This window comes from Macrotis lagotis, chromosome 3, assembly GCF_037893015.1.
Source record: "Macrotis lagotis isolate mMagLag1 chromosome 3, bilby.v1.9.chrom.fasta, whole genome shotgun sequence".
NCBI lineage: Eukaryota > Metazoa > Chordata > Mammalia > Peramelemorphia > Peramelidae > Macrotis > Macrotis lagotis.
In genome coordinates this window covers 278,172,885-278,195,743 of record NC_133660.1, presented here as the reverse complement: position 1 = coordinate 278,195,743, position 22,859 = coordinate 278,172,885, and the positions used below count along the sequence as shown (strand labels likewise).

The 22,859-nt window shown below is 44.2% G+C and overlaps 1 protein-coding gene across 7 annotated transcripts in view; it reads right to left on the bottom strand.

The window, feature by feature from the left end:
* The window catches only part of SHANK2 (SH3 and multiple ankyrin repeat domains 2), a 675,055-nt gene that overhangs the window by 384,282 nt on the left and 267,914 nt on the right, over positions 1-22,859 (bottom strand). For all 7 annotated transcript variants that reach the window (XM_074230853.1, XM_074230850.1, XM_074230845.1 and 4 more), the window contains exon 13: positions 11,304-11,473. In XM_074230853.1, the coding sequence (XP_074086954.1) occupies positions 11,304-11,473 (170 nt within the window). The remainder of the gene's footprint in view (positions 1-11,303; positions 11,474-22,859) is intronic.

Below are 22,859 nucleotides of genomic sequence, written 5' to 3'. Positions count from 1 at the left end.
AATAATCCCTAGGCACAGTTTTTTACTCCGAGAAATCAATCCCACCCCAGTGGAGTTTGGCCACCCTTTGCCAACGCAGTGTCCACTTTGTTTCCACAATGTTAAATATTAAAACCAAAAACAGGACTGTTAAGCACTGACTCAGGAGACTCAGGGAGCCTGCCCACACCCAGCTGGCTGCCTGCAGTTGATTGGTAATCTGGATTCTGTTTGGTTCCAATGGGTCAAACTAGAAGCAATGAATGGAAGCTGTTAAATTAAAGAGATAGAAATCTGGATCCAGAAAATGCCAACAACTCTTTTATTGTTCATTTCAATCACATCTGACTCTCTGTGACTCCATTTGGGGTTTTCTGGGCAAAGATACTGGAGTGGTTTGCCATTTGCTTCTCCAGCTCATTTTACAGATGAGGGACTAAGATTAACAGGGTGAAATGACTCACCCAGGGTCACACAGCAAGTGAAATTCTCAGACCAGATTTGAACTCAAAAACAAGTCTTCCTGACCCCAGGTCCAGAACCCTATGCATTATGTCACTGTAGCTGTCTGCTAACTGCGAGCTGGCTAACACAGTGGACCACAGGGTAGTAAGGAAAGTAAATGTACTCTTCCTCAGAAATCATTAAGCAAGGGCTGGGAATGGAGGAGTAGGTCCTTCAAATACAGATGGGAAGGCAGCTAGGTGGTGCAGTGGACAGAGCACCAGCCTTGGAGTCAGGAGGACATGAGTTCAAATCTGCCTTCAGACTTATTTAGCTGTGTGACCTTGAGCAAGTCACTTAACCCCACTGCCTTAAATAAAAATAAAAAATTGTCTTAAAAACTATGGATGGGACTGTGTGACCGTGAAGGTCATTTCAATTCCAAGGTGAAACACCCCCTCTCCCATGTCAACAGCAGCAGTAACAAGATCAATGACAATGGCAATAGCAGCAACAGTAACAGTAAGAAGCCTGTAGTTACATAGGGCTTTCAAACTCCTAAAGTGCTTTCTGAAGGATTTTCTGACTCTCACAACTACTCTGGGAGGGAAGAGTTATTATTATCTTCCTTTTAGAGATGACAAAGCTAAGTGACTCGCCCAGGGTCACACAGCCAGCAAGGAAGTCACCAAGGCTTTGCCTCAAGGTCTCCAGCAGTTCCATTCGGGGGCAGCTCTGATGGATGGAAGCTTTGCCTTCCATAAATCTCAGTTTGCCCCTCTGAATCTTTTTGCTATTGCACCCACTTTCTGGAGCCAAGTAGATTAAGTCCCCTCTTCCCCAGAGTGGTCCTTGAGGTCAACCTGAAGGATGCTTATCTCCAGGCTGAGCATGCTCAACTCATCTTCATATGGCAGCTTCTACACACCTTTCTCATTTTGCTTGCCAGTTTATAGACATGTTCCAGCTTAATAATGTTCTTCAATATGGCACCCAGAGGTGAACACAATACACAATTCTGTAAATGTGACTAAAGCAGGACAATATACAATGGAATAATCACTTACTCCCTGCTAAATTCTTTTTTTTTTTTTTTTGCAAAGCAATAGGGTTCAGTGACTTGCCCAATGTCACACAGCTAGGTAATTATTAAGTGCCTGAGGCTGTATTTGAACTCAGGTCCTCCTGACTCTAGTGCTCTATCCACTGCACCACCTAGCTGCCCCAATTCTCTTCTTTTCTTAATGCAGTCCAAACTTTCTGTAGTTTTTCTGCCTGCTAGGTCATAATGCCCTTGGTCATAGTTGGAGCTTTGTGGTTTAGATCAAATTGAACCATCCAATTTTCCTCCTCTTTAAAAAAAGGGGACAGGTCTCAATGTGTCTCTCAGGCCTCCATGACTTGGGCAACCTGTGATTCCACTAATATTTAAGGAACACATTCCATACTTACATCAGGCTTAGAGTTAGGGGAAACCACCCCCCCCCCCAGCTCTTCTTGGTCTTTCCTTGCATTTAATGGGTCCTCTTCTCCCTGTTTCTACTCAGTCCTCCTGGAGGTGGCCATAACCCCTGGAGTTGATCTTTCAACAGAACTAGAACCTAGCGACTATTCAATAAACACTCACTGATAGATAGGTTGGCCGTTTCTTTTTTTGATGCATAGACATATGCCTTCATTTTCAAGGTCCATGTGCTCTTCTATTTCTGATTCATAGTCCATCCTAGGCCCCCCCCCCCACCTTTTTAGTTCTAGTCTCTCTTATTTATACAAGTTTCCTGGCCTCTTTTGAGCTGCCGGCTGCCTCAATTCCCCTGGCTAAATTTCCTTCATCTGCATTTACTGGATTCAGACCTGACCCTAGCCTAGCTGGGATGAAGAACAGGGGAGAACAATCACACACAGTCGAGAAGACACAAGAGAATGGAACTTCTCCTGTTCCTTTAGTGGAAGTGGGAGGAATGAGCACAGGACACATTTAGGTTCTACACAACCATCCAAGTCATGCTGAGCCCATCAGAAAATCCTGGCTCTGGAGAAGGAATCATGATTCCTTCCCCTCCAGTGAGGCAAGGTCCAAAGGGGCAGAATGCTGATTATGGCGTCGAAGACAGTCATTGGTAGCGATTTCTTTACTCAACTAGCTTTTTTTCCTTCTTACAAAGGAAAATGTTGACAAGCTGGTGAGTGATTGCAGCATTGATCCAGAAATGATATTTTGTCCTTCATTTTCAAAGAAGACCATGACATCAGGGATGTGATGCCATGAAAACACATGAATTGGATTTGAGTAAGGGGGCTGGGCTAAGTCCTCAGCCTTACTTTCTCCTCCAGAGCCCTCTGGATCCAGTGGCCAAATATGAATCAGGATGACTGGAGATGGCCCTGGGTGCAAGGCAGTCAGGGTTAGGTGATTGGCCCAAAATCACACAGCTATTAAGTGGCAAGTGTCTGAGGTTAGATTCGAACTCCTATCTTCCTGAATCCAAGACCATCATCACCTAGGTGGCACAGTAGATAGAGTACCTACTCTGGTTCAAATCCAACCTCAGACACTTATTCAGAAATTAACATTAGGTAGAAACAGTCACCAAGAAGACGTTCTTAAAAATTATTTTTAAAAATCATCTACACTTCCCATCATGTTTCTTTTCCCTCCCCTCTCAGAAAGCAATTTTTCTAACAAAAATTTTTTCATATCACTCAAGTCTGACATTGTATGTAGTATTTTAAACTTACAACTTCCCATTTATTCAAAGCAGGGAGGGTGGTACAAATAAAATTAGCTTTTAAAAAAATGAAATGGACTCAATAAAAGTCTAAAATAAATCAAGACCATGAACTGTCTCTCAGAATCTAAGTCTTGGAGCATTAGTGGGGCTGTCTTCTAGGGGACATCACCTCCTCTGGTTCTGTTATAACTAGCCTGAGTCTCTCCTGCCTTAGGATGAGTCCTATCAGAAAGGTGTCTCATTGTGGACCTCTGTGGCAACTCCAAAGCTCAAGATGTTCAGACTGCCACTGGGCAAAGTATCCCAACTTTGGCATGGCCGATGAATGCCTCATTGTAGAGAGTATTTTGGGGGAAATTTTCCTATACCAACTGCTATCACCCAACCATCAGATCAAAACATTTTGGTCAAATTGCTATTTCTCTGGGAGGAACCGAGTTCTGAAGTTGCCAGATGGTTCTTGGGTTGCCATTTTTTGCTCAATGTCTAACAAGAAACCTCAGCCAGGCAGTGATTGATGGCTCAAAGCCATTAAGGAGATAAGGGAGTGACAGTTTAGCTTCAAGAGAGAAAAAGGAGTGCAGTTCATAGGCTCCAGCCCACTCAAGTCCTCCATTCATTTAAACCATCTTTTCCAATTGATCTTCTGAAGGAGATTTTTTTTAAAGCTTCACTATCTAGCCCTCTGTGGGTGACAGAAAAAGGTTCAAATGTTTCTATAATGCTCAGAACATTTGCAGTCATGGCATTTCTGGCTTCAAACTGACACCTGGAGCCTCTGAAGAGGGATTCAGCATTCAGCCCCCAGTGAGCCAGCTTTGTGGAGGTCGGCAAGTTTGAGAAAGCAGAGTCAGCCCAATGCCAATGTCCTGGTCAGCTAGGACAGAAAAAAAAAATCAACCCAACCAAAAATGCTAGCATCAGCAATCCTTTGCTTGTCTATAGTTAGTTTTTGACTTTTTAATGGCCCCGGTCCCTGAAAATGAGCTGCAAGTCCAAACTCATCTGTGATGGAAGGTAGAGTCACCTTCCTCCTGCCTTGGCAATCTCATTGACTCATGGGATCCTAGATTATGAATAGGTAAGGATTTTACAAGTCATCAAATAGGACTTCCTCACACCCACATTTTACAAATAAATAAACTGAGGCTGGGGAGATGATAACTTGCTCTAGGTCTAACTGGCAAATTCAGGCTAAGATACCAAAGAGTATTCCTATCCTGGTTCCCCACTGCTTAGGATTTTAGTTCTCATCTTTATATAGATGCTCATTTAAATCTCTGATTTCCAGGGCTGAATTCCAGTCCCCTATTTATATCTGGCTCCTGGGAAAGGGTACTTTGACTTTGTTCTTTCAGTCCATTCCTGATCTTTCCTTTTCAGGATCAAGCTTGAGCAGTATCATCTTGTTCCATTTGGTTTTGACTATTTTTTGCTAATTGTGATCAATAAAGAGACTCTTTACTTGGTTCTTTCTACTGACTTCATTTTGCATCAGTTCAGATAAATCTTTCTATATTTCCTTTTTATCATGTTCTTACAGGTTAGCCTGGAAGTGAGAAAATGACCCTCCACCAGGGTCTTCCTGCCTTCTTTCTTTCTAATTTGTCTTCTCCCTTGCTAGGGGCTGCCAGTAGATAAAGGTGGCACAGTGGATAAAGTGCTGGACATGAAGCCAGGAAGAAATGAGTTCAAATCCACCCTCAGACATTTCCTAGATATGGGAGACAAAGCAAAAACCTAAACTCTATCTGTCTCAGTGTTTTCATTTGCAAAATAGGGATAAACAACACAACAACTCACAGAGTTAGTGTGACAGTGTTTGTAAAGTACATTGCAGGGGCAGCTAGGTGGTGCAGTGGATACAGCACCAGCCCTGGAGTCAGGAGGACCCGAGCTCAAATCCGACCTCAGACACTTAATAATTACCTAGCTGGGTGGCCTTGGGCAAGCCATGTAACCCCACTGCCTTGCAAAAACTGAAAAAAAAGTACATTACACATTTGAAAGCAGTACATAAAGTCTAGCAATTTTAATATTATTTTAGTTTGGTAAGAGTTTTTCATAGTCAAGAGTTATTGTAGATATTGTTTTAATGCTAACTCATGTTGTAGTTTAAAAATTACAAATATTATCTTATTTGAACTTCTCAATAGCCTTGGGATGCAAGTGGTACTAAGAGTCCCATTTTACAGAGGAGTAAACTGAGGCAGGCAGAGGTTATGTGACTTGCCAAGGGTCACATGGCTGGTAAGAATCTGAGGTAAAATTTGAACTCAGGTCTTTTTGAACCCAAGTCCAGAGTTCTACCTGCTGTTACCTAGCTGGGATGAGGATGATGATGATGATGATGATGATGATGACGACGACAGCTTAAATGAGATGGGAATCACCTCATCTTCCTTCTAGTGAGATGGAAGAGCACCAGACTTTATCATCTACCCTGATACCATCCTCCTCCCTTCCCATCTGTACTACCTCTATGCCCTATGGTTTGACACTGTTAGCTGACCTTTACCTGATGAAGACTAAGGAGCTTGGGAATTACCCTTAACCTGCACATTCCTCCTAAGGCCTTTAAGCTCCAGGTCTGAGTTATCTCTGACTCTTCCTCTCCCTCACACCCTGTGCCTCCAAGTCCAGTTGATTTTCCTTCCTCTGTGTCTTGCTTTGTATTCCCCATTGTGACCCTGACCACTTGCCTGGCATCCTACAGGAGGCATCTCCTCTCCCTAGATTCTGTGAGCTCAGCTGCAAAATGATCTTATTCAAACACAGCCACTGTGCTTTTCATTCAACCACACTCCTGGAAAACCTGCAATATCTCCCAGATGCCTTGAGGAACAAGCCCAAAATCCTTGGCATCTTTTGCAAGACTCTTTCCAGTTTCTTTCAGACCCATTTCCCACAAGTCCCCAACATACAGCTTCCTAGCTAGGCTGGTGCATTCACTCTGACCCAACTTCAGTCTTACCCATCCCCGTGGCTTTGATCAAACCCCACCGGTACATCCTTACCGACGCCTGCCTAAAGTTTCTATTGGCTTTCCCAACTGACTCTCCACCTCCTGCCTCCATGAGCCCTTCTACACTAGGTCCTTGAGTCCTAGGTCAAAGTGATCTTGGGAGTCTCTCAACTTGTAGTACTTATCTTTCCTATTCACTTAGCAATCTGTCACAGATCACCACGCAAAAACTCATTTACTGCCATATTGCTTGATTACATAATTCGCCATCAGTGTGTGTGTCCACACGGATGCAGGTGTACCTTCTTCTCTCCTTTGTTAGACTGTAAGATCCTAGAGGACAGGGATCATTTCTTGGTACCAACTTGTACCCTTTCCCCACCACCTCCCCCGTGCCTGTGACAAGAGAAGCTCCTCAGTCAATGTGAATTGATGAGTGCTGAGATATCTCTTTATGCTCTATGCACTTGAGAGACACTGCCATCACGGCTGGGTTGACAGAGAGACCTCATTTCTTCCAGGTTTGGTTACCTTCACAAAAGATTACAAGATGACTTATCAGCGGTAAATAAATATGTTATAGGTGGCCTCTCCTCAAGTTTACAAAGCACTGATGTCACAGTAACCTTGTGAACCTGAGGGTGCAACCATTATTTGACAGATAAGGAAACTGAGACACAGAGTGATTAAATGGTTGTCCATAGTCACACAGACAAGGGGCAGAGTCAACCTGGAGCATGAGAAGCGTGCTGACCGTTTTCCTGAAGTCAGGAGAATGTAAGATGAGTGGGATGGGGGAACCCCATGTGTCCAATTTGGCTAAAACTGTCACAAGAGAATAAAGTCAGAAAGGGAGGTTGGAGCCAGACGATGGAAAGTTTTGCATGTCAAGCTAAGCAACTAATATTTTGTCCTAGAGGCAACAGGGAATCAGTGAAGGCTTCTCAGTGAGGGTGGGAAGAGTGCTCTATTTATTCTCATATGTAAACTCATTTTGGAAACTGCGAAAGATGAAGTGGAAAGAAGAGAGGAGCGGACAGATCACATGAAGGGGTGATTCTATTACTCTGGCACCCGCTTACAGGGGTGTCCATCAGTGGAGAAGAAGGATGCCATGGAGGCAAGATCAACCAGTCCTCTGAATGGCAGGAGGAGAGGGTTGAAAAGAGGGAAGAGACCAAGAGGAGTTAGTCCTGATACACAGCTAGGGCCTGGGAGTCAGGGAGAGCTGAATATGAAGCCTGGCTCAGATGCTTATTGACTGTGAGCAAGTCACAACCTTTCTGGGCCTCAGCTTCTTCATCTATAAAATGAAGGGTGTGGAATAGATGAACTCCAAGGTTATTTCCAGCACAGAGAAATTATGATCCTAGGAGGCCTAGCAGGCCATGGACCATGCTGGATGGTGGGAACTTCCCAAGGAAAAGGGGAAAGAGCAGGTTTATGGTGGAAGCCAAGTGTGGCTTTGAATCTGTTGAGTTTAAGATGCTGATAGGACATCCAAATGATTTCCAATAAACAGCTGGAAATAGAAGCAGGAAATAAGACTCCTACTGGTATCATGGATACGTAAAGGACCCATGAAGCTGTGGACTCAATGAGGAGGGAGAGAGGGAGAGAGCCAAAGACAGACAGAGAGACAGAGATGGAGACACACACACACACACATACACACACACTGACTTCACCAAGAATAAAGCTTTGGTGGACATCCACAATTGGAAGAAGGAGCATGGACCAGTTTACGAGGTTTCTTTGGCATCATCCCTTTGGATGGTGACTCCACTGCAATGAGAAAGGATGGCCTTCACCTGGAGGGAATGCCCAGAACTCCTGTGTTCCTTTGTGGCCATCTGAATCATAAAAATTATAGCGACAAGGTTGCACACGAAGCATGCTGCTCAGGGGAGGCTGATCCCAGCTTTCTCCTCAATGAATTAAAATTTCCCAGAATGACCCCCAAACTGTGAATCAGTCCGTGTGTGCCACACACAAACATCTATAGTCTTTGACTTCCCAGTAATTTATCTGCCATTCAAGGAGCTCCAGAGCCCAGGCGTCCGCATTCTTCTCCCGTCTCTGGGCCCCATTTGAAGGCTCCATTTCACTGAAGCAATGATGTTTCCACCCTCTGATTATAAAGATTGCAAGTTTGCTACGGGAACAAACAACGATTATACACTACAAAGATCCTGTGTTTATTCTCGGCCTCAATGGACAAAGACTCTGGCTGGTAAAGGGGCAGATAAATGGCACCCCACTCAACTCAACGGGGACCATGTTCTTTGGTGCCCTGAAGTGACCTCCTGTCATTGAGGGGAGCAGAAGGACTGGGGGTGGGGCAAGAGCTTGCAAAGGCTGCTGCCCAAGGTTAACCTGTTAGACCTCGGTAGCTCCTTGGACTTGGAAAAAACCCCTCCCACTTTTCTTTGGTCAGGTCTAACACTAAGGGATCGATCTCCTCCCAGGGTAAGCGGATGCTTCTGAACAAGAGCAGAGGGAAGGAGAAAAGAATCCACCAAAGGCATCTTTGAAATCCTGCAGCCCTCCCTGCCCCCCCACCCTCCAGGGAGAAGGGGGGGATGCTTTGACAGCTGTGCCTCCCTTTATCTTTTTAGATAATCGTGAGCAGAAATAGAAACCTGAAAGACAACAGAGTTTTGTAAGCAATCCAGCAGGGGGGTGGGGGGGGGAACTGGAGTTGTGGGCAAAGAAATAATTCATATTAAAATGGAATCATTCATTTCCCAGGAAGCAAGGCCCGGAGTGGCCCAGGAACCTCCCCTTGGCCGTCTCTGAGGCTGGGCCGGTGCAGACGGGGCAGCCTTCCGGCCGAGGGCTGAGAAGCTGGGGCAGCGTGGGGCAAGAGGTCCCCAGTGTAGACACAGGCTCAGTGTTCTCTACCTGAGAGATGGGCTGTTACTGTTGGGTACACACAACGGTCCCAAGCAGCAGACACATGATGTCATGGAGGGGCTGACTCAGGAGGTATTTTTAGGGAAGCAGTGCAACCTCCTAATTATACAACACTTCTTCCACCCCATCCCCACCCCTCGGGCCTCCTTCCCCTTCCAGAGCAGCTGCCCCCCCCCCCCCCACTCCATAGCAGGGCATAGAAGATGGTAGGGATTTCTCCCTAGGGCACCTATCACCCGTAGGACAGAATTTGAGAAGACTGTCAGGACCTGTGAACAGAAGTTTAGGCAGGCTAGGCTGCTCCCCCAGTGGGCAACAGTGGGGGGGGGTGGCAAGAAGGGGGCTTTCCTCTATACTTCAGCCCAGCCCCTCTGTCCTTGGGACCCCACACTCCCAGGGGCAAAGGAGCTCCGCCTCCCAGGTGGGGGGGGGGTTCCTGCCTCCAAGCAGCTTCTTGGAGCCTCCCATGCCTCCATATCGTAATTAGGGATCAAGCTCCAACTTAAATTGATTCTCAGGGATGGTTTGGTGGCCTTGGAAGTTGAGAAGTTCTGAATTTTCAGAAAATTTTAAGGGCCTTAAAAGGGTACATGTATGTGTGTGTGTGTGTGTGTCTGTCTCTACAAGTGTGCATCACCAATGATGAAGCAGGGTCTGTGGCTCAGGGTTGTAACTAGGCCTATGCAGTTAGAGTGTTGTCTCAAGGCATCTCAATTTGTAAGGTTCTAATAGCATTTTTACCTCTTCAAAGGGTAGAAACAGAAGTTCAGCATTGAGCATGTGAGAATAATGAATTAAAATACAAAGTCCCTGGATGGCCTCATGAACCCTGTCCACTCTTCCCACAAGGATGCTCCAAGGGGACCCCTGCCACTCTCATTGTCTACACCGTATCAGACTTAGAAATTTCACCTGAGGATAACTTCCACCCATATTTGGGACCTGGCATTGCTAGTGACAGCTCTGGCACGGCAAAGAGGACTGGTAGTTGGTGTTGGAAGACCCGGGTTCAGATCCTATAAAACCAGTCCCCAGAGCCATAGCCTAAGGGAAGAAACAACTGTCTTGGAATCAGAAGAGCTGAGTTCAAATTCTGCCTTAGGTGCAAGGCACCTTGACCAAGTCACTTCCTCTCCATGATCCTGAGGACCCTTCAGCCTCCTAATTCACAAACAACTTGAGGAGGGCTTCCCTGTCCTGAACAAGTCCCAGATTCCAATCATTTCTACCTGAGGCTGTGTGGAGAATAAATGGTGGGAATCAGAGTTTGGAGGGGACACAGATGTGAGCAGAAACGCAAAATAATCAATAGCCGCCCCCCCCTCAATTCCCATCTCTCTGTTCTACCCTCTTTCTAATCTGTGGGATAATTGAATTTTCTGCATAATTGATTTAATGGACTTTGAGGTGGCTTCAAGATTGGAGGACTTTAATATGAGGAAGTTCAAGGGGGGTTTAGTCCCCCTCCCAAGATTCCCAGGGGTTAACATCCCCCCTCCGAAGTCAGAGGAAGAAGGTCTTTCCTTGGGCTCCTCTATGGTTGGGCATGCTGGCCCTCTTTGGGAGAGGAAGTAGGAGTCGACCCAGATCCCCTGCTGTCACACTGTTTCTCCCTAAGGTGATGCCAGCATGGCTGTCCCCCTGCAAGTTATGGGAAAAAGGAAAGAAGCAGGGACTCTAGACCTGCCCGTGCCCCTGAAGGAGGAACAATTATTCTTACTGAACTCAATTCCTCCCCATAAAAAGAAAGGCTCTACTATTCACTGCTTCCAAGGAGGACACCTGGCAGAGCAGAGGGACAGATCTGGAGACTGAGGATCCACCTGGGTCCAAAGCCTAGTCTGCCTCCTGGGGTCCTGTGTTCCCTTGTCTCAATCCCCTGACTTCTCTGGGCCTGAAATGAGCTAGGTTGCACAGGAGAACTTCTCAGGTCTATCTTGGCTCTCAACTCTATGACCTATTTCAGGAACAGGATGAACACTTGGCTTGGAATCCTGAATTCAAATCCAGCCTAGCTGGATTTCCTAGCTCACTGTGTGATCCTGGGTGAGTCCCTTCACCCTGTTTGCTTCAGTTCTTCATCTGCGAAATGGCACTGGAGAAGGAAAACGCTTTCAATATTTCTGCCAAGAAAACCCCAAATGGGATCACAAAGAGTCAGATACAACCCAAAACAGCTACACCTTGTGGGAACTGAGAGGCCTGTGAGAGCCCCTTGAAATGTGAGCAAGGAAAACCCAAGGAAAACAAGAGGCCCCAAAGCTGACCTTTGACCCTGTCGCCCCGATGAAGGTGGATCTCTCCATCGACTTGAGGTTGATATGGCTTTACGACAACAAACAGTCTCCCAGGTACGGCACTGTAGAGCTTGCGCTTGGGACCTGGATAGTCAAAGGCGGAGATGGCGTCCTTGCTGCCACCAGGAACGAAGCCAGCGCTGGAGAAGGAGGCAAAGAAACAACACGGTCACCATGGAGGTCGCCCTTCTGTTTGCTAATTGGGGTCTTCAGCCTAGCAGTGAGGTCTGTCCTAGAGGTCATGCATTCCCCATTGGAGGTTTGTAATAATACAGAAATATAGCTCTACAGGATTACACACGTACCACACAAGGCAAACTGTTGGTCTTCTCCAGGAGGGAAAGAGAGAATTTGCAAGTCAACATTTAAAAAAAAAACATATGTCTAAAATTGGTTTTCCAGGTAATTTAGAAAAAGTCAAATAAAATATAAACATAATTTTTAATAAAGGAAATGCTGTATTTAATTTAACTAGCATTGATAAAATTTCTTCTCTCTGCAACATCTTGTGCTGGTTCCTAGGGAGACAGTGAAGACCAAAGGGGAGCTCTGTCCACCCTTCGGGAGTTTACAACCTAGAATCTTGGCACACTCAAGTGTGGTCTCTCAGCAGACGCCTCTCTGAAAGAGGGTCACATTTCCATTTGGACTTAAGACAGTGCCAATGAGATCTCCAGAGTCTTAAATTCTGCCTGAAATGAGAAAAAGTGAGTTTCACAGTAAAGTGCTTTCTCAAATCTCTCCTTTTGAGAACTCCTCTGTAATTTTCTCATCTCTGTTGGTGAAAAGGGCCCAATACTTCATTTTTAAGAAGGAAAAAATTGGATATGTCCAGCCATTTTCCTCTCAGTGATAATCAGTAGCTGTCACCGTGAATGGATTTCTTAATAGATTTATGTAGCAAAGGGACGATCAGTTGGAGGATCCAAGATCTGACTTTGCCAGCAAATCACAGACAGACAGAGGCAGCCAATTTCATATGAAGCTGCCGACTGTGCAGCTCGGCCTCACTTCAATCTAATTCATTTGCATCTTAAGTCTTCACCTATGATGTCACTTCTGTACCTACCAGTTTCATCTACTAAATGAGATCCCTAAGTCCCTTCCCAACTCCAAACTTTCATGAATCATAGGCTCAGGATGTAACAGCTAGGAGGGGTCTAGGGCTATCATCTAACTCAACTCCCTTCATTTTTCAGATGATCATGTGAAGGCTTGCTCATACAGGTAATGAGTGGCAGAATCAGGATTTGAACCCACATCTCTGCTTCCAAATGGAGTGTCCTTTCCAGAAAGATTCAAGGACTCGAATCCGCTACAGAACACCCTGTTTCTCAGCATCATTAGAGGAAAGAGATTCTCCAAAGAGGGTATATTTGTTTCATACTTGTCACTCCTTAAAAGTGCCTTGGTGAATAAAACTGAGCCCATCACAAATACAGGGTGGGAAGCCTTTTCAAGGCGAGGGGGTGGGTTGGTCCATACAGCACAAGGAGAAGAGTTTATGTGCCATCACTCCAAATCTCAGGGGAAAAGATAGCTAACCATGACAGCAGGAGGCCAGGACAGTAACTAGGAAACAGCAGGACTGATTAGTCCCTGGAAACAAAGAGAAAAAGACCAAACCATACAGCTAAAGCTACAATAACAAAAGCACCAAAGATGGTAGAGAGAGGAAAAACTGCACATTGCAAAACCACTATCATTTTAGGATACATACCAAGAAGACCTTCCATTCTGCCTGGACAGAACATGTCTGGAGGGTTGGGGTCAGTTCATGGTTTCACATCTGGGGAATGCCTGGGGAATGCCTAGGTAATGTGGGACGAATTGTACAAGGAGTGTTGAACTGGAAGCCTGGAAGGCATGAATGTATTTGAACTTTGACTCTGAATATCTGTCCAGCATTTGACTTCTCTGAGACTCTAAAGTGGGGATGACAAGACCTAAGTAACACCTTTCTCTCAGGTCAGTTGTACAATTTAATTGAGATAGTGTATAGACATTGAGGAGGGGAAAGCTGATCCTTAGTTTCTGGTTTCTAATTGATTCCCTTCCTCTACCCCCACTAATTAATATAATCAAAGAAAATAAAGGACAGATAATGAGATGCTAAATTCTAAAGATGCTCATCTGTCTCCTTACAAATGGTGAACCAGATTCTCAATTGAATGGAAAGAGGGGAAGCCACTGACCAGGAGATACTTGGCTACTCCTCTCTGGGCTCACACAGAATCTCCAATCCCAACCAATGAACAGTTTTATGGCTTGTGATCCTACACCTAACTGGAGGACATAGGGGAAGGAGCAGGGGAAGGGGAGAAGGGATTTCTTTTACCCATCTCCTTCACCAGTCATGGAAAAAAGCAGCAAAACTTCTCATCCAGGAGGAAGTCCCCTATCCAGAAGTTAGTTTGAGTTTGAAGGGGACTGGAGGAAACAGACCTTTATTATGTCCCTAAGATAAGCTGGCACAGTTCTATGTGATGAAGATGAAAGACAAAAACATGAAGGTCTACCCTCCTCAAGGGGCTTACCTTCTTTTCCATGGATATCATTACTAAAGACTGGAAAAGGCACCATCATAGCTGTGGATTGGACAGCGCCCAATTTTGTTCACTAAGATCTGAAATAGGACTTGCTTTAACTGAGCCACTCAGATGAGTCAATGACTAGGCCAGTACCCAAAAGACTGTTATTTTTGGGAAAGGGATTTGCTGTACTTAGGACCATGGGTCAGAACTAGTGGGACTCTATGCATTAAACATGGAAGGGATTTTAGCATCAAGTCAACCCATTTTAAGCATTGGAAAACTGAGGCTCAGTCAAAGCAAGTGACATAGACCTGACTCCAACGATCAGATCTGTCCAAAAGGCAGCCTCACCTTGGGAGGCAATGAGCTCTCCATAGGAGGAAAGACAGAATAAATACTTCTCAGGGATTCTTGGTGCGAGCAGCCATCTAATAAAAACTTGCTGATTGATTGCTCATGTAAAGACTGGATTATATGCTCCATATACTCCATCTCCTCACACCTTCCATAATATGCTTTGGAATGATCAAGATCCAGCCTGCATATTTAGAAACCAAATGGAGGGTGTCTGCCAGCTACTACCTACTCAATCAAACTGCCTCCCTTCAGTAAAGTAAGGGCATCCTCGCTGTGCCCCAACCCTGCCTCAAGGCTCTCATGGGGAAGCACTAGCTGCTGTCACCAACAATCCTTCCCTTCCTGGGGCAAGCGGTACCAGCTTGACAATGGAGAACGGCTGCCCGACTGCCTTCAAAAGAATGGGAAAGTCTACAGGGAAAACAGATCCCTGTCTCCAATCAATAGCTGAGCTATTTGTTGTGTTCACATCCTTCAAACATGTGGTCATTTCAGTACAGGGAACTCAATGGGGTTGATTTAAGGATTGAATTCTATGAGTGGGTCCCTCAGCCCCAAGAATCCTCAGTCAGCAAATTCACAGATCAAGCGCAATAGGCTAACGCGGGTGCCCGGAAAGGAACACTGACTCACTCGTGTGAGGAACCATTTGATACGGAACAAGATACGCAGTTCAAATAAATAAAATTTACTAACTTTGAATGTCACATTAATGCTATTGTATGTAATAAAAATAATGATTATCACTGGGGCTAAACGCCCTTGATACAAAGACAGTTCCTGCCCCTAGAGAACTTATGTTCACTTAAAAGGAGAGCTCCCTCCTTTCAACATGTATATTATATATTATTATTTTTATAGAATTATATTTATATATAATTTTTATATGATTATATTTATAATTTATAATATATATAAATATAGTATATATGAGTATATAGAGAGAAATCTAGCATAATATACATATATAAATCTAGCATAATATACATGCATAAAAATACAGCCTAAGGGAAGGAGAGAACTAATGGGGTTACAGAAGGAAGGGTGAGCTATGATTTGGGGAGGCAGAAGAGAGTGCATGCTAAATGAGAAGTATGCTAGGCATGGAAAAGCAATACTGAGGGAGGGAGGGAGGGAGGGAGGGAGAGAGAGAGAGAGAGAGAGAGAGAGAGAGAGAGAGACAGAGAGACAGAGAGACAGAGAGAGAGACAGAGAGAGAGACAGAGAGAGAGACAGAGACAGACACAGAGAGCCAGACAGAGAGACAGAGACAGAGATAGAGATTGAGACTAGACAGCAGTATAAACAGATGAGTTTGGAACTTCCAAATTGGAAGCTCTCAAGTAGAATGACCCAGGGATCTGTGTTTGGGTTCATACTGTTGAATTTTTTAATTTGTGACTCCAAAAATGCCAAAATGGTGGTTGGGGTCATCAGATCTGCAGATGACACAGTGCTGAGAGGGATGACTAACCTACTAAATGATAGCGTCAAGCAGAAAGATCTTACCAGTCTATATCACTGATCCAATTCTGATAAGATATGATTTCTTAGGGATAAAATGTCAAATAATTGGGTGGGAGTTGATCCCCGAAGATCCCTATCTTTTACAGGTGGCCACTGTGTTTTCTCTAAACTTGGCATTTTTGATGATTCTGTGATAAAAGCCTGAAAAGGCTGCATTCTCGTCCATCGAGTGAGTCAGGAGCCATGGCAGATTTCTGACCTGGAGAGAATACCTAAAATAAGGTAATCTTGTCAGCTGTTTGGAGGCTGCTTTGAGGTGGGCAAAGGACTGGAGGCAGGCAGACCAATTAGGAGGCTATTGCATGATAAGGGGGAGGGGTTTACCTTTAGAAATTATTTGAACTATTGATTTAAACTCCACTCACTATAAATGATCTCCTACACATAGTTGGGGAAGTTGAAGGTTCTAATCAGTGAAATAACAAATAATTTCTTCTTCTACAATCCTTAAGGCTTAAAACATTGTTGCCTCATTGTACAGATTAAGAAACTGAGACTCAGGGTGGCACAATGATTTGCCCAAGGTCACACAGCCAGTAAGCGTCTGAGACAGGAATGGAATCATGCCAGGCAACTCCAAATCTCTTCCTCCTCTACCACACTGCTTCTAAAATTAACGTTGGAATATATTAGACAAAGTTATCTTGGCTACTTTGGGGATAAATGAGCAACTTCCAGGTTTCTTTCAAGGACTGTTAAGAACTTAGAAACACAAAGAGACTTGAAAAATTGTGCTGTCCAGAAGAAAAAGAAAAGTAAGTGAAATACAATATAGAAAACCTAGTTCCTTTAGAAAACATCAGTCCCTAAGTTAGACTTACTTGACCCATCCAACCTCTGGATCCTTCTCTCTGAGGATGTCCCCTTTGATGCCAACCAAATATCACCTGTTTCCTGGCACCCATATCCTTTCCCTAGCACCAAGCTGCTTTCTTCAAGCACAACATTTACCATAATCAATATCCCAAATTCAAATTCACCATGTGCAAAATGCTAATTATGTTGTGGAAGAAAACCAGTCTTCCCAAAAGTGCTCCAAATTCCTGTCAATGGCTTTCCAATGTTCCTATGATCATAGAGAGCTTCTTTAACGCACAGAATGGCTCCTGTTTTGATTCAACATTCTCTTTCTCCCCCTTCCTATGGAAGAGATCACTACAACCTTTAAATTTCATTGAGAACCTAGGTGCTCAAAGAAAACAAATTTTGAAGAATTTAAGTTCCTTTAGGGTGAATTAATTAGCAACTTGGAATGACAGGCACAGTTAACACTCAATCATTTCCCTTTGGTTTGAGGATTGCTGTTGAAGTCATGCCCAGGCAGGGGAGTGAGCATCCAGAGATAAAATCTGGGTGCAGCCCAAGTGGCCAACTTGCTCCTGCCTCACTCTGGTATACCCCATGGCTTTGCACAGGCTGGTCCCCATGTCTGGCATGCAGTCCCTCCTCGTCTCCACCTGTGGCATTCCTCGCTTCCACCAAAGATCAGTTCAGGTTGCTGTTGAGTCGTTTCAGTTGTGTCCGACTCTACATGACCCCATGTAAGGTTTTCTTGGCAAACCACTGGAGTGGTTTGCCATTTTCTTCCACAGCCTTTTTATAGTTAAGGAGCTTAGTTCAGGGAGTTAAGTGACTTGCCAGGGTCACACAGATAGGAAGTGTCTGAGGCCACATTTGCACTCAGGAAGATGAGGGTTCCTGATCCCAAGCATATGCCCATCTACTGTAGCATCTCTAGCTGCCCCTTCAGACCTGGTGTCTTGTCCACTGTGGTGGCCTCTGGCTCCCGTGCTCAACCTAGGAGCCATCTCCTAAGGGGAGTACAGCCCCTAGGGCTCTGTATTTCTGCCCATAGAAGGGACTGTTTCCTTTTTGTTCTCATATCCACAGGACTTTACACCAGAGATGTTGCCAGTTTTCATTAAAGATTTCATAATCAGGGAGCCACACAGATCTGGCTCTGTTCTTAGAGGGGGCCACACTTCAGGCCCTAGGACCCCCATGGCCCTACCCTCTATGACAGAACTGGCTTGCTGCCCCACTCAGCCATTCTCTGCCCCCTGGTACTCTCTAGTGGTGTTGGCCAATAGAGGCTGGGCCTTCCACACATGTATTTTTTTGGCCCAATGACCAAATAGAGAAGATAGACAGCTTGGGACTGTCAGCCTTGGCCAATACTCTTCTTGACCAGTCTGCCATTGCTTGTAAAAACTAAAAAAGACAGACATGACTTTACAGGAGCTTCTAAAATCTAAATATCGAGGGCAAAGCCCCCATGACCTAGACCCCAGACTGAACCTAGTAGCTACTTCATTTTCCAAGTTCTGTTTTTAAGAAAGAGAGATCGAAACCTGAAAAATTTCATGAATCTCAAGAATTTGTTTTCAATGTAAGGACATTGGGGGGCATCCCTGGACTCGGGGGAGGCACCCCAGGGAAGTTGAAGCTTCCATCCCTGCTGCAGTCACATACTTAATGAGGGCTAGCTCAGTTTGGAGTTAGTGTATTAAGAACCTCTTATATGGAGAGGGAACGAGAAAGGTCCCAGGTACTTGGGGTACTCCAGAGACAATGGGGGATGGCCCCTGCCCTGGGAAATCTTAAGGGTCAGAAGCTGATCTTAGAAGACTATCAAGATAACCTCAATCCTAAAGTAAGGCTGAGTTACCTTCAGGACTGGAAATTCATCCTCCTGATAGCTGACTCCCAAGATTCCTGAGATCAAAGAGCGTGCAGTTATTTCTAAGTTCCGGAAGTCCCCTACTCTCTAAAGCTCTCCCTTAAAAGGACCCAGATGTACAAAAATATTCATAATAGCTCTTTTTGTGGTGGCAAAGAATGGGAAGCTGAATGGGGGATAGGGAATGGCTGAACAAATTCTGGTATGTGGATGTGATGGAATGTTATTGTTCTGTAAGAACTCAGGAGATGTGGATGTCAGAAACACTTGGGAAGATTTACTTGAACTGATGCTGAGTAAAGTGAGCAGAGCCAGGAGAGTATCGCACAGCTTAAGTGTAATGTTTAACTATGTTTTTTTAGGTTTTTGCAAGGCAAATGGGGTTAAGTGGCTTATCCAAGGCCACACAGCTAGGTAAATAGTGTCTGAGGCGGAATTTGAACTCAGGTCCTCCTGTCTCCAGGGCCAGTGCTCCATCCACTGCGCCACCTAGCCACCCCGCAATGATTAACTATTAATATATTTAACTCTTCTCAGCCATACAATGATCAAAGACAATTCTACAAGACTTGTGATGGAAAACGCCATCCACTTGCAGAGAAAGAACTATGATGCTTGAATGCAGACCAGAGCAGACTATTTTCACTTTCTAAAATTTAATTTTTTCCTTTTGTTCTTACTCGGTTTTCACAACTTGACTATTATGAAAATAAGCTTAACATAGTATAAATTAGTAAGCTAAAAAAATAAACTTTTAACTTTTCCCTTTTCCAATCATCCTTTAAGTTCTCAAGTATATCAGGAGAAAAGCCTCAATTAAGGATTCATAACTGATTAATAAGTATTATTCTGAAAGCTGGTTTTGTGGCTAGCTTGATGACACAGAGAATAGAGTTCCCAATCCAGAGTCAGGAAGCCTTATCTTCATGAATTCAAATTCAGCCTCAGAACTTATTATGTGTCCCTGGGCAAAGTCAATTATCCCTGTTTGCCTCAGTTTCCTCAACTATAAAATGGCTAGAGAAGGAAATGGCAAACTACTTCAATTTCTTTGCCAAGAAAATTCCAAATTGGAGTCACAAAGAATTGGATATGACTGAAAAATGACTGAGCAACAAAATCAACTAATCTATTTCTATATAAACTGTAATAGCCACAGCCAGAGAGGAGGACAAGAGGAAGTTGAGCTTAGAAATCGTTTTTTCTCCTTGGTGCCCCAAACCTCGGCATGTGGGTTCCTCTGCCCTGAAGTCCCTAAGACCAAGTTGACCCAGGAGCTATAGGAGCAGAGGAACACACACTCAGAGGGGAGGGATGGGAGCAGAGACAGACACACAGTCTGATTAGGGGAGTAGTGTAAAGAACAGTCCAAAAGGCTAATCTTGCTGCACAGTTATGGGAAGCCTGGTTATAGGAAGAAAAGAAGCAAGCTTCATAAAGCCCCTACTATGTTCCAGTCATCTGCTAAGTACTTTACCAATGTTGTCTTATGGTCTTATTATGAACTCCATTTTAGATATGGAGAAACTGAGGTATTCTTGGATACTCTTGGAAGACTCCCTTCTCCTCAGTCTGTTTCCCAGAGCTAGAACCTGAGGGATCTGAAGAGGAGAGCTTCCAAGGGTTCTTCCATTTCTACATTCAGGAGGAGAGCAGAAGGGGCCCCCCGGATCTTGATATTTGAGTAGGTTGGCCAGTGTTTGGTCATTAAATGCAGCCAGCTGCTTCCTTCCGAGGATGGCCTTAAAACCGCTTCTCTTTTGTTTGGATTTCTAGAACTTGGACAAGGGCAGAATTCTGGCAGCTTATAGCAAGGGTCTCCATGTGTTTGGCATATCATGAATCTCCAGTTAACCATGAAATCAACCCCCCTCCCTCGGCCTTTCAATATTCTGGTCAAGTGACGTCACACTGGACTTCCTTCTGAAAATCTTGCTTCTGATGCTATGAGCAGAATTCCTTCAGTATGGAAAAGGCACCATCTTCCAAACTGCTTTAGAATGTAAGAGTCCAGAGTTATGAAAATATAATATTTAGAGAACAATGGGAAGTAATCTCTAATCACTTTGGCATTGGACCATTGACTATATCATCCCATGACATAGGAGCTATTATTATTCCAATTTTTCAGATAAGAAAACTGAGGCTGAGAGAGGCTAAGTGACTTGCCTTGGTCAAACAGCAAGTTAGTCTCTGACTGAACTGGAACTCGGTGCTTCCCGATCGCAGGTCCAATTATCTATATCCACGGTTCCATGAAGCTCCCCATAAATAGCGAGATGCTAGCTATTGTTAATATATATGTTATATATAAAATATATATGTAGGAAAAATGTTAATACAGTAATAACAAGGTTTGCAATGGGCTTTATAAGCTTTATCTCATAAATGGTTCTCTCTACAATCTTTCAGATAAAACTGCGTATTTTATCACTATTTTGACCACAAAGAAATAGTCAGAGAAAAGTCAAATGACTTCCCAGAGTCACACATGTGAATTCTTCACGCATTCCTTCTTATCCAATGGACTAGCATGCTTAGGATTTCACAAGGATTGCCTAGAAACCTTAAACTACACAGACCTAATAAAATATTCATTTATTCCCTGAAGGAAGAGGAAGGAGCCCTGAGGCAAGCCAGTTAGACTGGAAGCTTTAGATTTGGGGGGAAGCCCTACTTCCCTTATCACCTGTGCATGATGTGATCTGTTGCACTGTTCTGGCAGATAACCAGGATCCTTTGGGCCTCCTCCCTCTCAGCTAATGCCTTCAATTCCTACTTCATTGAGAAAGGGGAACATTCCCGGCGTGCTTGGCCACTGTTCTTGCCTACCTCCCCCCAACATTTACCACCCCCCCCCACACACACATTAACCATCTCTTTTGCAACCATCTCTGGGCAAGAGGTGGGCCTTCTCTTTGCCAAGAACAAACCTCAATCCTGTCTTTTATCATTTCATCCTCAAAGAGATTCTCTTTCTGATTTTTTCCTATCTCCCCTTCCTTTAGGACATCTCTTTCCAGTTTTCCTTCCTCTATCCATTCTTCCCTTCCCCTTCTTCCTCTCACTTTCTCTCCCTTTTCTCTAAGCCCCCCCTTTTCAACTCCCCTTAAATCCCTGTTCCCATCCCCCATTTACTCCTTCCTGTCTTCCTTAAAACTCCTGTAGATCATGGGATCATGGAAGGAACCTTGGAAATTTCTCTGTCTGATGCTTCCCTTCAATTCATAGATGAGGAATCTTAGACCCAGGACCCAGAGTTAAGTAAATTCCCAAGATGACACAAATAGGACATAGAACATACAAGAATGGCAATTTCCTCCATTCTGCGGTGTAGTGTGGAAACTTCACCTGCCTCTGCCATTCCACCTAAACACCCATTCACTGCAAAACCTAATCAGTCGTTTGTCCTCACAGCCTCCCCCTATATTCCCAGACGTTTGCCATTTGGTTTCTGACCCACCATTCCAGTAATACTTGTCTCCAAGGTTACCAACAATCTCAAATGGTCATCTTGACCCTTCTACTGTCTCTAAAGAAACATTGCCAATCACTCTTTTCTGGCCCCCTCTCTTCTACATATCTGATCAGTTCTTATTTTTCCTTTGTTGGTTCATTAAACAGCCCAGGGCTCAATCAAGGCTTTTCTTCTTTGGTTTTTTCCTCAAAAAAAATTCATTAATACCCAACAACTTGAGAATTTCTGGAATGCATATGCACAACCAAAGGCACAATTCAAAAATCCCATATAAGTCTAGCAGCCCATCTTCCTGGTGAGACCATGGTGATGGCCACCTTACTTTTGATTGACCTCCTTACTTGTTTAGGGTCTTCTCTTTTCAATCTACCTACCCTACTGGTGTTGAGATAAAGATCCTAAGTGATGGGGTCTGAGCATGTCACTCCTCTCTCCAAAATCTTTCTGTAGCTACTGATTGCCTTCAGATAAAAGAAACCTCCCTTGTCCTGATGGGAATGGGCCTCTATATTCTGTACCTAGTCTTTTCTTGGGGGATTATGTTTCATCCTGCTTAGGTCTCATGCTCCTGACCTTGGTCAGCCTCTCACATCTCTTTCTATTCACACCAATGACCTTCTTGCCTTATTGCCACCTCTTGAAGAACAAGTCTTTCTTCAAATTCTTTCAATTTCCCTCCTAGTCCTCAAGCAAGTCTTCTCTAGCTCTCCCAAGTCCTTGACCACTCCTACATTAGCCTACTGCCCTATTCACTACCTTGAGTCTATGTATTTCTGTGTTGCTGTCTCTCCTTTGTCTCCCTTCCCCATCCCAGAATACAACCTCTCCAAGAACAGGGATTGTTTTGTTTTCTCTTTTTTAGGTTTGTATTCCTAATCACACGGAAGAGAGCAGGTACATGTAGAGGGCAGGTAAAAAGTTTTAGAATTAAAATGAATTTTAACTAAATT